Genomic DNA, 14,348 nt, shown 5'->3' with positions numbered 1-14,348 from the left:
CAGTAAAACGATTTGTATGTGAAACTTACAGCATAGTTTCTTTGAGGTGTTTTTTACAGTCAACAATCATAATGAGGAACTGGATCTCCCCACGTACAATTAGCTGATTGTTTCACGTTGCAACAACCAGTCAAACCTGGTTCGTTTGCCCTTGCAATCCATCGATGATTAACTCTGTGCCTCTGACAGCTGTTACAACACTTAGGCCAGTGCTGCAGGCCCCCAGTTAGTCTTTCTATTCTACATATTTTCTGCTTGACTGTTTGAAGTTATTGATGACCTTTCTGTTTTCCACATCACTAAACTCTTTCATGCATCAGCGGGCCAGGCCTCTGCTGCTCAGATTTAATCTGCAATATTCAGTTAACAGTTAACACTGCGTCGGAAGTGATGAGTTGATCTGCTCTGTTTGGGTCTCAGCGATTACAGATTCAAACTTGGGGGCAGTAAATTGGCCAGGCTTTTTCTTCTTTTTGTAACCGATGATTTTATGTGTTTCATTTCATTTAGATAACAATATAATTATTTTTCAAAGGCCACGTGAAATCCACTGTATCCATTTTCCAAGACAACAAAGGGGACAAAAAGGTTTTCAAAATGATAGGTCACTGTAACAGTGTAAGGAATGGAAAGTAGATGTACAATCTGTATTTGCGGTTTTGCTGCTAAGATGCACTTAAGGACTCATTTTTCTTTCAATTTCCTGCTTTGTTAAATTGTTGCCTGAGACCGATTTGTCACTTTACGTCAAAGCGATGGACTGGAGGAATGTGTGTAAATTAGCCTTTCAAAAATGTGATAGCACTAATTAAGTATAAACTTGTAGATAGCAGTTTTGAGTGAAAAACAATCGTCACATTATCTGGAGCGTAATTTGTTTCTCTTGTCGTAAATTCCTTTGACATTAATGTTCAAAGTCTTGGAAGCGGCTTGACGGTATCTGTTATAAATTACAACAATGTGTTTGGGGAGGATATAACTTTCATAAATATAAATTTGATCCCAACACCCCCTCCCACAAAAAGCATGTCCTCTTGACCTGATAAGTGAGTCAGTGGTAGACCAGGCTCACGTTGTGTGTGTGTATCACATAGGGGGATACTGTTTGTGCACATCCCGGATAAAATGGCCCCCCTCACCCTCCGAGGTTGCGCTGCACGAGAGCGAGTTCTTGTAGCCGCACTACATCATTTAAGCTGTCCAGGAGCGGCCGGGGGGACAGTGACAAGACAAATTTGTCGGTAATATGAAAGCAAAGAATGTGGTGAGCCATGAAGTGCTCACAGAACAGCAGCACATCAGGGACAGCGGTGGGAAAGGCGGCTGACCTGTCAGTGATTGATACGTCCAGCGGTGGGCTACGGGTAATAGTTCCTGCAGCATTAGGACAGGACATATTTCAGGCCTAAGGGGTGCATATCAGCAGGCCAGTGATTACGGTAACATAAACAGGGGTGCAGTAAAGGTCCCAGCCTGACGGAACAATAAACTAATAGCGATGTCACTGTCCCCCCATGGCACCGGCGCTGTGTGTGAGAAGTAACAGCTCGGTTTAAAGAGCCCGGAGCACTGAGGGCCATTTTTTATTTGGGGGATGATGGCCTGCAACTGATGTCATTATGAACCTTAAATCAACTTTCTGCTTGCTTGAACATGGTCACCTGGGTACAGGGGGACAAGGACAGGAAAAGGTTGAAGAGCTCGGCCTGTCTCGGTGCCAGAGCTACCTGCGGAGGTAAAATTGAGTTGGGAGGCCGGTGATCAATCAAGTGTCCCAACAACATACATTTTTTAAAGTGCTTGTCTGTATTTCCCCATCGTAATGAGCGGAATAGTTGTGCTGAAAAATGGAAAGAGGAAAGATAAACCAATCTGGCGTTTAAAGGATGGACAAACTGGGGACCCAAGAAAGAGGATTTACGGATCAATGTCATTACGTTTCCCACAGTAATCAGATGGAGGGGAACTCAATGCGTTTTGTCAAAACACAAAAAAGAATACCTGCTGAGACGCTCGTGTAATGGTGTTTTATTGTCATTTATGTGAATCATGAGCCTCAGCTGTTTTTGGAAGAGGTTAGGGTTGGACCCGAGAAGAACAAGGGAAGAGGCAAACAGAGGGCAATGAAACTATGGACTAGATCCAGAAAGAGACAGCTTTGTCCCACTCCGTTACCTCTCTCATCAGACCGGTCTATCCGCTGCGGTTTCATCTGAGTAAACAGTGGTGTCGGGGTCACCAGGACTGCTGGGTAATTGAGCCAGTGCGGGCCGCCCTGTCAAGCACATCGGCTAAAAATACATCGCCCACTGTCATCGGGCACCAAGTGGGGGGAAAATGATTGGTCCCGCTGTCGGAACGCAGGACACTCGCATCACCAGTGACCTTCCCCTTCCAAACCCACCATCACAGCAAAAGAAATAGAAACAACAATAAAAATAAGTTTTGCTCCAAAGTCTCCAAAGCCCGCCATCAAAAACAACAATGGAGCCTTCTGAGAATGTGCCTCCACCAATTGGCAAGCATTGGATTAGCATGCTGTAACACAAACCGCAAAATTAAGCATGTTTAGCCTGTCATGGACGTGCACTTTGATTAGGGCACATCAAGGCATTGAGGAGAATAAGGGAGAAAACAGGCAGGCAGAATAGAGCAAGTGTGTTGAAATATCTGAATGAGGAAAGACGCTCCTTGGAACGTGGAAAGGTTATTGATTTGTCCTGCAATCATTTCCTGCTCTTTGATATGCAAACGATCTAGTGTGAATTTACAGCAATCCTATCAGACTCATTTCACAGTTCTTAGCCCCTGCGTCTCTCTGGAGTCCTCCGCCTCATTAGGCCAATGTTCTCCATTACCAGCATAATTAAAATCTTTAGTAGCTTATCAAATTAAAAATATTTTTGCTGATCGTATTGAGATCTTCACCTCATAGTTATTTTTCCACAACAGGAATAAATTAAGACTAAGCATTTTGCACACAATGTATTACAATCTGGTGCTTGAAAGGAGCACTTCTGGTATCTATAGAGCTGGTGATGAGAAACGGGGAGGCGGGGAGGGGGATCCAGAGAATATAAACCCGAGCAGATAAGCATGTGCAAATCATCTTCCATTTGCCAGTGCTCATTTTGAGAATGGATTTAATTAATTGTAATGTTAAACGAGTGGTCTTTGCCGGTTTGTTCTGTGGATAAACTCAACACATATCCGAGGGCCTCGTTCACCACGCTTAAAACATGCGGCTTATTTAAGCGCATATCTGCATACTCGATACAAATCCACACATATTTTATATCTCTCAGTATGCCATTAATATCAGAGGTAGCCAGCACAGATGTGTTCTCTTTTGGCTGGAAATACAAATAGCAACAGATTCTGCACCCAAGAGGCTTAATCTTATTTTACATACTGAACCAGCTTTATCCTCATTTGTGTCAAGTGATACAGACTTCTCCTGCACAGTAACAGACACACCATAGATGGACACGTATACTGTACATTGTGTGCCAACAAAGGCTCTCCTCTCTCAGACATGGAAAATGGGGTGCACAAACGCAGCATTATCCTTCTTCATCCTGACTCTGGCCCTGGGTGTCTGGATCACTGTCATTCGTAGGCAGAAACAACACACACACTCTACAGACATGTTTCCAGCATACGGGAAAATGTCTTCTGTCTTCAAGGGATTTTTTTCAAAGGGCTGTGTGAGCTGCAGTGTGCTTGACTTGTTAAATGAGGTTTAAGTCTTCTGTGTCAATTGGAGGCGGTGCAGAGCTTTAAGTATTTTGCACATTAATGCGCTTTTGAGAATATTACCCCAGGGTCCTGTTTCTAAAGGAGGCAGGGGTGGGATGTTTTCTAGTGTTGCTATTGTAAACTTTTTGTTGTGTGTGTTCTACACATCTCTCTTGTTGAGAGAAAATGAGGGTGATTATTCAGATTTCATGCCTTGTCTGGATGTTAATTATTTACTGTGGGCATGAAATTTGCGTGAATGCCAGGGATTTGTGTATACAAACACGCTCCAGATCACAGGGAAAACGGGAGAAAGAGAAGGAGGTGGCGGGGAGAGGCGGAGGAATACGAGAGCTCTCAGTTCATTACCCTGTAGTGGAATATTTTCTAATTAATACTCAGCTTTGTTTACAGACCCTTTGATATAATTAAGTGATGACGAAGAGAGTTGGATTAGCTGTTAATTGATTTAATTAACCAATTTGTTTGTCTCAGGCATGATTCCAGCTGAGCTGCAGCAACTGTGGAAGGAGGTGACGAACGCTCATGTGAAGGAGGAGCACAACAGCAGCAGCAACAACGGCCACCGGGGCCTTGACCTGTCCTCCCCGGCACCGCCAAAGAACCCACATCTCAACCAGCACTCCTCCACCAACGGGCAGTATATGAGTCACAAGAGAGAAGGGTGAGCCACTATATCTGCAGGGTCTTTTATCATTTATTTTTAGTGCTCTCTTTCTTGTATTTGTGTGTTTCTTACATCTTTTGCATGCTCTCACAATGCAAACATGAGTCATTTAAGACATTACATCAGCAACAAAAGTTTTCCAAAACACCTGATCCTTAAATCATTTGTAAAATACAAGTGGTAATTAAACAGAAGCAATTAACTTCACTGTCATCTTTGTCTAATGCAAACCACAGATTCACTGTTCATGTAGCTGGGGATTTGAGAGGAGCACCGGGAAGGAAATCTGTGATTTGGAAAAATGTGTATCCTAATAGGATCGCCATGCACTTCATGTGGGGTCAGGGCGAAGACCCCTCTCTTGCTAGTGCAGCTGTGACCGAAGTTGCATTTCCTTGAGAACATTCGGATCATCTCTGTCTTTTCAGAGAAAACATTCCTTTGTGTTCCAGGAACTTGTTGTCTCACAGAATCAACCTGTCAGGTTAGAAGAAAAGAAAAGTCACAAGAACAACAAGTCATAATACACCAAAAGAAAAACACTGGGCGTATCATATTTTCAACGTGAATCATTTGTGTGCCGTGTTTGCTTTCTGAGCTATGTATGTGTGTGTGTCTTTAAGGAAGGAATTAATTTGGCATCTAAAACATTTGCTTGTTTTCTTGCACCAAAGCCTGATCTTTGAACTGCTTGTGAGGAGCCTCCAGGCACAATGAGCTCACTGCGTAACATCTGACTTGTGTTCCAGTGATCAAAACCTGCACGTCATTATGAAAGCAACGCAGATGAGAACATGTTTAGCACAGTAAACCAACGGGCCTTTGTAGGTGAGGAGGGGCTTGTAGAGAGGATCTGAGCGACACCAAGAGGAAATGCTCTGATCCAGTGATTGAGTGATACAAATGGAAAGCAGCTATTTCTTTTCAAGTAGCATTGTCAGATTGAAATGGATTGATGACATACTACCTGTGCAGACTTATCCTCCTTCACTGGGGTTCAGCGCTGCCTTCCAGCAACCTCACTGGAGAAAAATTATAAACTGGGCGTTAGTTGCGCCCACAGTTAACAGTATCCTTCAGCTTGCACTTCTTCATCTAGCATGTGGCTCAAAGGTTGTTTTTTTTTTGCACGGCTGAAGACAAATTGCAGAGGGGAGATTGACTCGCTCACTCCATCACACATTGTCGCAAGCGAGCAAACAAGGTGAGCATCGACAGCAGCGAAAAAGGCGAGAACCATCATCTGAGGGCTCCATGAAACATCGGAGAAGACATAACACAAGAGCTGGCAGCCCCTCTGCCTCGTGCTGACTGTCAGAGATTAAAGAGGATGTCAACAGCAGTTTAACACAAGCTTAAGTGAGGAAGGCAGTCTCTGTCTGAATATTCTCCCGGTATCTTAGATCTGTCAGAAAAACCGAGCAGGTGATTCTCATCCACCCCATCTGCTACAAGAAGTCGTGGATTACCTACGCACAGTTTCAACTGCGCAATTACTAAGACCAGACAACTGATACAAAGCGAGCTCAAACATTCTTTATTAAATGTTTAATATAGCAACTTTTGATTCACACAACCAATAATCCTTCATCGTGACAATTATTGGGACTTTTAAATTGCACAACTATCAAGAGCATTATTCCTCTCTTTTGAAGATGCAGTCTCAATTTTAATCAGACTCCATGGGAAGAAGAATGAAATATTATTAAGTATGATTATTCTAAGCAAGGCCCTGAGAAAACGTCTGTGTTATAATCCAGGGATTTGAATAATCAGGTTGAAGATAATGGGCTGGGCCGGCCCGGGCGTAAATAGAGAGCATCCACTCATCCTCCCAGCGCTGAACTTAATGAACTTTTAATTGATGCGGTTTTGCAAGTCCTTTTGTCATGCAACAGAAACAAGCCTCTCTGCTGATGGGCCTGTTTTCCCGGCTGGCTTCAGATTGGTTTACAGCAGGCCCTAAGTACCATGTAGTTAGTTTCATGTGTCATATAAAATCTGCCCAGGCACAACGACGCCTGCAACTAAAACCTTAAGTGCATCCACAGGAATCACTCACCGGCTTTGCACTTCCGTCTTAAGGAAGGAGGAGAAATTCAATCACTGCCGGCTTGACACACCGAAGACGAGGCGTGCGTTCCTGCTTTTAGTTGTCTCAGAGAACACTCTGGCAAGGCAGGCTGGGATTTCTGTTTGTCTGAATATCATCGCTGATACGACCAGGACCTGAGTCACTCAATCTGTCGGCGCGTTGTTGTTTCCCAGCCCATGAAACTGTGATGCAGAGATAGAGATATACCCCTGTGAGCCAGGTCATCTTTATTCAATGATTTGCTTATTTAAATGAAATGTGCCTGATCTGTATCTGACACAAATTCCCAATGCAGTGCTGCATCAGCTTTGTAAGGGGGAGCATCCTCACAAAGCACTTGGCCCACTTTACTTCCCAACAACCATCAGTAACCACAGCTCGGGGACTGTAACGCAGCAATCTGTTAAAGAGATAAATAATCAGATTTGGCACAGCTCTCCCATCTCTCTCTTGCCTTTCATTTGTCTTACACTAGAAAAAACTGATAATTAAATAATTTAGGGTAAGGCGTGCAGTGGCAGAGACGACGTTAGGAAAGGATAGAGTTAAAAAGGGGAGGGGAGTTGGTGAGGGTGGAGGGGGGAGGACACGAGGGAATAGGCTAAAATCAGTACCAACGATGAGGGAGAGTGTTGTGACTGGTTTCACACACTGTGGCCAGACTCTGACCCAGCACGGCAGACATCAATCTTCCCACTTTTTGTTGATAGATTGAGTCCATCAGCACACGATGCCATAGATCACGACTTGTTTATGGCCCAAAGCATCTCATCAAAAGAAGTGAACTAGAAAACAACTGGATACCAGCTGTCGGAGCCATCTCTGTGTCTGTCTCCACATAAACACAGAGCAACACCTGAGAGGTTTGCGCGTTTCCAGTTCGGCTCTATAGGCACTTTAATGTTCTTTCTCTTCTGAAGGAAGCTGATGACACGGTTTTTCCTCATCGCTGTTACAAGATCATTACAGTGTTCTTCCCCCGGGCTGCCTGACAATAATAACATCCTGACAGACCTGTCATTGGTGCAAGTCAAATTTAACACTGTTCAGTGCAGGGAGCTGCAGAGCATTTTTTTTTTTTGTCTCCTGAACATGTTCTCAAATAGAAGAAAGCCCCGATGAATCCTACACTCTTCTCCTATTACACTAATGTAGCTCATTTGGTGTAAATTCTGTCATTTACCACTGTTTAGCCATCTACCGTTTAAAAGGGCTCTTCTGCCGCCAGCCCCACTGCGCTTAGTGCTTACTGATTCCCAGCGCACTCCACATTTCAATATCTTATTAATACAGAATTAACCAACAAGCCCGCTCGCAATGAATTAAAAAAGGATCTGTTTAAATTAAAACTGGCGTTACCTTCACCAGTCCACACATTTCCTTGTTAAAAACTCATTATTATAGGTCTTCCGCCATCTATTTATTAGCAGTATCAAAACAGAGGTCTTAATGTGAATGCATAATTCATAATTGAATTAAAAAATTCTGACTTTTAAAAGAGGGAGAAAAAAAGAGCTGCTAACCACATTCATGAATGCTTGACTGCTTCCTAATTGCAGTGCAATTATCACATGTTATGAACAATGTGAACTCTTAAGCAAATAATTATAACACAAGGAAACCTGTGACGACCTTTAAAATTTCCTACTTGAGGTACAGTTTTACTAACATTGATACAAATGAGATTTTAATCTGAACATCAGTTCGCTTAATTCTGCAAAATTGCCACAGCACGTTTAGATTACTTTCTTTATTTTTACCTTGTTCGCTTTACATTTTGAAACCCTGGCAGATGAATGATTGGCTAAGCAACGCAATATTTAGTTATTTGCAGTGTAAATTTTTCCTCTGTAGTAGAAGTATTAGACATGATCTCTTATTATTTCTATGCATATGAATGAGATTTTAGTGGCTGGAGTTACTCCCACATGACAACCCAAACAGTTTGTGGTGTAATGAATCTCCCTGTTTAGTCCGCAGTCCTAAAGAGCAGGGCTCAGACTGGAGGAGAAGCAGCAGTGCTCTGCTCACGAGCCACCAGAAGCACAGGTGGTAGCGATATAGGCCAGTCCCCCAGGCTCTTGTAGCTCAAAGTTGTGTGTCTTGTATAGTGCCTGTGTCCATATGGCTGCCTGTCTCGCACTCTTAGCAGACGCTGCCTGCACACAGCTCTCTCTCTCTCTCTCTCTCTCTCTCTCTCTCTCTCTCTCTCTCTCTCTCTCTCTCTCTCTCTCTCTCTCTCTCTCTCTCTCTCTCTCTCTCTCTCTCTCTCTCTCTCTCTCTCTCTCTCTCTCTCTCTCTCAGGGCTGATTGTGGTTAGCTGTGGTTGCTCGCCTCTCGCCATATGGAAGAGATGTTGTAAAGTTTGTTGCTGCTATTTAGACTGATTGTACGAAGCCAGACGCTCCCGGTAGATGCAAGCCTCGTCAGCCCCCGGTGACACGGATTGGTCAATAGATAAATTGATACCAGGCGGGCGGTGTTTATGGTTTGCGCACAGTGTGAAAGTGCCTGGTGCTTTGGGAGTCTCATGTTGTGCTACATGCTGCTCCAGGTGGGCTTCGGGAGGCATGTTGCAGTGGGCAGCAGCGCAGGAACAGCAGCGACTGGGGGGAGCCCCCTTGCTGTCTTGATCAAAGAGAATTGCAACATGGCTGAGCATTACTAAATAATTACATATTGATTTAGTTGTGCTTTCACAGCATGAGTCTGCTCCTTAAGAGAAGAGCAAGCAGAGAGCACACAGGTACACTGATTCCACACTAGCCGAGGCTCTTAGATCAAGTAGAAGTCAAAGTGGAAACAACATAGAATACACACCCCTTGCCATGATATGTGACCTCAGGGCCTCTAAGTGTGTTTATGTTCAATAAAGTCGTGATCTTTTTTTATTGATAAACGTCTCTTCCTGTGATTTTCTCTTCCAGAACCACGCTAGAGGAGCATTCCCACCACAGTCACCCTCTCTACGGTCACGGTGTTTGCAAGTGGCCCGGATGTGAGGCAGTGTTTGACGATTTCTACTCATTCCTCAAGTAAGTTAAAGATCTAGCCAGAGGGGTGTTTCCATCGTAGTTTTGCGGGTCCTCGTGTTTAGGTTGATTACAGCAACTCAGAGGCACTACAGGTGCAGTTGGTTGTTATTGAAGAGTGTCAGTGCCTGGGTCGGTCCTCTCTCGACAAGGGTACTGACTGGGGCAGGGTCTCCTTCTGAGAACGGCATGGGCCTCTAATTCCTGTGATAAGTGCAGTTCCCATGGTGAAGGGAGCCATTTTCCCCAAACAAACAACCGTAGGATGTTTATCTGTGTCAGCCCACACTTAGGGCTCTCTGCATGTTTGCCCTTGTCACTGTACAGGAGGATTGGTGGATGTGTTTGTGTGTGTGTCTGATTGCCTTGCTCAGCTCTTACTGTCCTTCCGCTGGCCGTCTATTTGTTTTTCCTCATCCTTTTGTCATCCTTTCTTCCTTTTTTTGGTTTACACGCCAAGCTTGTATGTGTACTTGGAGATCTCGAGCTACATTAGCAGCACCTGCTTGGTCGTGCATCTCTTCAGTATAGGATGTTTTACTCTGTCCAGTCTGACACTTGCCCTTTGTTTTGCACCATGACTCCCTGGGCTGAGTCAGACCCCCGGTTTACTAATCAAGCCGGTGTGCAGTGCGCTCTAGGTAATCCAACACATAACAGCGCCATGGTTACGTAGAGGATGAAAACATCTGCTTCGTGGCAGCAGATCAATGGCTCACTGTCACCCCAGATTAGTCGCACTTTAAACAAGATATGACACAATTCCATTATCCCAAAACAAGCACTGGGCGAACACACAGCGTTCTCACAGACGCAGGAGAGAAAGGTGCTGCCGCGGGTTGCTTAAACTTTTCACTGTCTTTGTCAACGTTTTGAACCCCCTTCTGATCGTTTATATAAATCCACTGTGTACACATTTTGCATTTTAAAAACCTATCACAGTAGATTGTAAAGTGCTGTTTCTGTTCCAGATGAAAAGGAGGCAGTTCCTTATTTTACGTTTAATTTAATAAACATCCTGAGACACTGAGTTATTAAACACACACACACAGACACTTTCACACACATTTCAGCTTTGGGAGTGACCTCTTAAATCCATCACTATTTATTGTATTCTGACATTGCCTCACCCTTTGTTTATAGAAGAGAGGGGAATTAAATTCAGTGCGCCTGGTAGAGCTTTGCCTGAAAAAGTCTCAAAGTGCACTCTGCTCTGTTTTTACAAGTGTTTTTATCATGGCAACATCTTGTTTACTTTAGTTGCCTGCTCAAACTGCTTGGAACATGTTAAGAAAACATTTGGGGAGAGTCTCCACAAAGCTGCCTTTGTTTAGCGGCAGACGAGAGTGCGAGCAGCTCACCAAGGTGTTAACTCTCAAACCCTTAAGCACTTCCACATGAAACTCAGCAACTGAAACTGCAGGCCTCCGAAAAGAATCAAAAATAAAAACAAAGAATACATCAAGCGTTTTATAATGCTTTACTAACGTCTCCCAAAAGGTCCGGAGAAATGTTGGAAATGAGTGAGGAGAAGTGTGTGTGAGTGAGTGTGCAGTCAGCAGAACAGAGTGTACTGTGTACCAGAGAGAAAGAAAGGTGAGGGGGACGCTAACGTCAACCAGATTTCAGCTCCACATGCCAACAGTAACAACTAACATGGGCCTGAATGTTGTTTTAAACTGTGTGTGTATTTATTCTATCTTTTAAGGAAAACATTACATACCTACATGCACTATCTTGGTAAATACAAAGCGCCAAATCAGGGTTCCTGTTTTCGGGCTCAGCGGACAGAAGGGTGTGGTAGGGTTCAAAGCAGGGCCTGGTGTTTTTATGGGGGTCAAGACCCTTCTCTTCAGTGTCCAGTCAGAGGTCAGAGGCAGCGAAACACTGCAGTGCCCTCTAGTGCTGCACTGTCTGTCTGCTGAAACCACAGAGACTCTCACACCTCCACACAATGTAGGTATTGTTCTGTGAGTTATGCAGCACTGGACCCCTGCGAACCATGTAGACTTGTAAAATAAAAACAAATTTCAAATAATGTAAAATATAAGAAATATACATGTTTTTTGTGATTTTTTATTTTTATTGGTAATTAAACATTTAAAAATAAAGGAGGTAATTGTTTTTTAGACATCAAATTTTGAATATATTCTAAATGTAAATACATCTGTAAAGATGTGTGCGTTTAATTTAAAATTCCACCCAGGAGTGAAGAAGATAAACCTTCCTCAGAGACAGCCTTAAGCTCTGTGTCCAGTCCATATAATTAGAAATTGTAAAGAAGGGGAAAAAAAGACAGCAGGCTAACTAACTGATATGTAAAAAGCCGACTGTTACAGGAATGTCTTTTTAACTTGTTTTATTGTGGTAATTTACATTAGGGACTGTCATTCTGCCAGAGAGGTTTTAAAAGTGGCTTCATTTGAAGTCCAGAAAGTGACACATGCCAACGTTCATAGTCTCTCTCGATGTCAATTCCCCCGTATCCCCTGCTCCCGTGTCCAGACACTCCTCTCAAGGCTGCATTAGGGCCATTTGAATATTTTATTTCCTATTAATTATGCACTGTGACTCTCCATGTCATTAGAAGAAATAAAGTGGAATGTAACAAAGGATGAAAAGAAGCAGGGCACATGTCTCCTATGAACAGAGAAATTCCAAAGCTGCTCACGTAGGCCACCCTTCATTGAAAATTCAGTCTGTGCCAGTTAAATTGAAGCTGAAACGTCTTTACCTATTATTTTCTTCTTTGAAATTTAGTAAGATGTCCTGAAATGTTTACCAGTTTCATTTTCCCAGCTACTTAATTAAATGGGCATTCATTTGATTCAAGCAAATGGAAAGCCCAAAGAAGTCTGAATTGATTTCAGGGAAAAAAGGGGGTTATTGCCCACGCTTCCTTTAAATGTGCCTTTTTAATTTCTTTTTCCCCACAATAATTAACATCAAGGGGCTGAATGTATATCGCAGTCATTTTGAAAAATGTGTTATCGAGACACAAAAGGAAGACCTGAAGGGGGGAATAGACGACGGTTCCCATAAAGATTTAAATCATTCACCTCAAGGTTGAAACTGCCGCAGCTGAAGAGAAACTTCCACATTTCCAGCCGAGCGCCATCAATTTTCCCTTCCTTTCACGTGTGTCTGTTTTCTGAGGTTGTGTGTGGTGTTTCGCGCACAAATGTGTTGTCTGTACATAAAGAAACGGCATGACATTTATTGGGCTATCATAACACCAGCGCTGCCATCGTGCCTTCACAGACCGACTCTGGCTATTTTTGATTTGCAGTAAATGACAGAAAAAGTGCATTTGAAAAGGCAGACGCGTTACACACCTCTCCCCCATCTGCCGGCGCCAGCCTGGTGACAGTGACCTACATGGTCACCGAAGATGTGATATAATTTATGATATATATAATATATTGGATCCATTAGCGAGCATAATGAAGTAGTGAAATGAAAGGGTATTTGTGAAATCAGTTCAAACATCCTGCTCGGATTATGATTAAATGATTAATGAAATGCCCCTGCATAAGCATTTTCAAACAGTAATTCATGCGGCGACTGATAAAATTCCCCCAATCATATTTCCTTCACTTGTGAACCTTATCTCCACCATTTTATATAAATCACAGGGGAAAAAAGAACCTGTCTGCGTCCCGGCAAGCTACTTATTTAGATTAGTTATAAATGTACAGGAAAAGAGAACATCTTCCCTGTATAAAATAATCACGCATAATTATATCCATAATTCAAGTTTGTGACAGATCCCATCTCCTCGCCCTGTTGTCCTCTGTGTTTGGACTGGCTTTATGGCCTTAATTCTAATGACAAAATCAACAGGACTGATTCAGTAAGTGGCAGTTGAAACCTGCGACGAGGAGAAATGGCATCAGGGAAGTGGTGCATAATTTAGCAAAGGAGTCCAACCTGAAATTCTTCAATCATTCTTCTTATCTGTGAGCTGTAGTTGAAGCAGACACGACTGTCATGAAATATTAAGTGTCATTCTCGTACGGTAAAAGAAGTGTTTCTTCTGGCTCTGCAGACATTGTATGTGTAATCTTTGCAATATGCTGTTTGTTTTATGTTGAAACTCTGCATGATATTGTCCTAAGTGATACCACATATTCTCTGTGCACTCTGCTTTACTCAATTACCAGGTTGCGTCATTAAAGCCGATATCGCAGGGCCTTTTGTTTCTTCCAATCTTAAAAGGCTGCAGAAGGTGAAAGTCAAATTGACATCAGTTTTTGTCTGTTCTCTTTTTGTATTTTTCCAGGCATCTTAACAATGAGCACGCCCTGGATGACAGGAGCACGGCCCAGTGTCGAGTGCAAATGCAGGTCGTACAACAGCTGGAGCTGCAGGTATTGTCTCGCCGTTTGTTTTGGCCCAAATATTTATGTGTCGTCTTCTCCTGACACTTCCTCAGCGTCTGCCGAACCCCTCCCTGTCCATCTGATATCAGCCATGGGGGTCATTCACATGTGGGGCGGGGGTGGGTGGTGGGAGCGGAATGAAATAATTTTATACATTTGCAAGTAACCAGTCATTAAAAATGTGTTATGTATGCAGCCGAGGAAAGATATATGAAGGACCCGGGGCTAAGTAGAGGAGATAATTACATTTTGAATTTTACTGGGTTTTAAAGTTATTTATGACTTTTAACTATTTGGCACCAACAATAAAACACTCAGTGAAATGACTCGGCAGAGTGAGTTAAAAGAACAGAAAGGTTATTGTAGCCCACTATAGAAAACTGTTGATGCAGTAATCAGTAGTTTTATTACTT

At 43.1% G+C, this 14,348-nt stretch overlaps 1 protein-coding gene across 18 annotated transcripts in view; it reads left to right on the top strand.

Annotated features, from left to right (window-relative positions):
• foxp1b (forkhead box P1b) overlaps positions 1-14,348 on the top strand; it is a 152,104-nt gene that overhangs the window by 124,083 nt on the left and 13,673 nt on the right. For all 18 annotated transcript variants that reach the window (XM_053432026.1, XM_053432069.1, XM_053432121.1 and 15 more), the window contains 3 exons: positions 4,234-4,423; positions 9,449-9,556; positions 13,836-13,923. In XM_053432026.1, coding sequence (XP_053288001.1) covers positions 4,234-4,423; positions 9,449-9,556; positions 13,836-13,923 — 386 coding nt within the window. The remainder of the gene's footprint in view (positions 1-4,233; positions 4,424-9,448; positions 9,557-13,835; positions 13,924-14,348) is intronic.

The sequence above is a fragment of the Pleuronectes platessa genome, chromosome 2, assembly GCF_947347685.1.
Source record: "Pleuronectes platessa chromosome 2, fPlePla1.1, whole genome shotgun sequence".
Taxonomy (NCBI): Eukaryota; Metazoa; Chordata; class Actinopteri; order Pleuronectiformes; family Pleuronectidae; genus Pleuronectes; species Pleuronectes platessa.
This window is presented reverse-complemented; position numbering and strand designations above follow the sequence as displayed.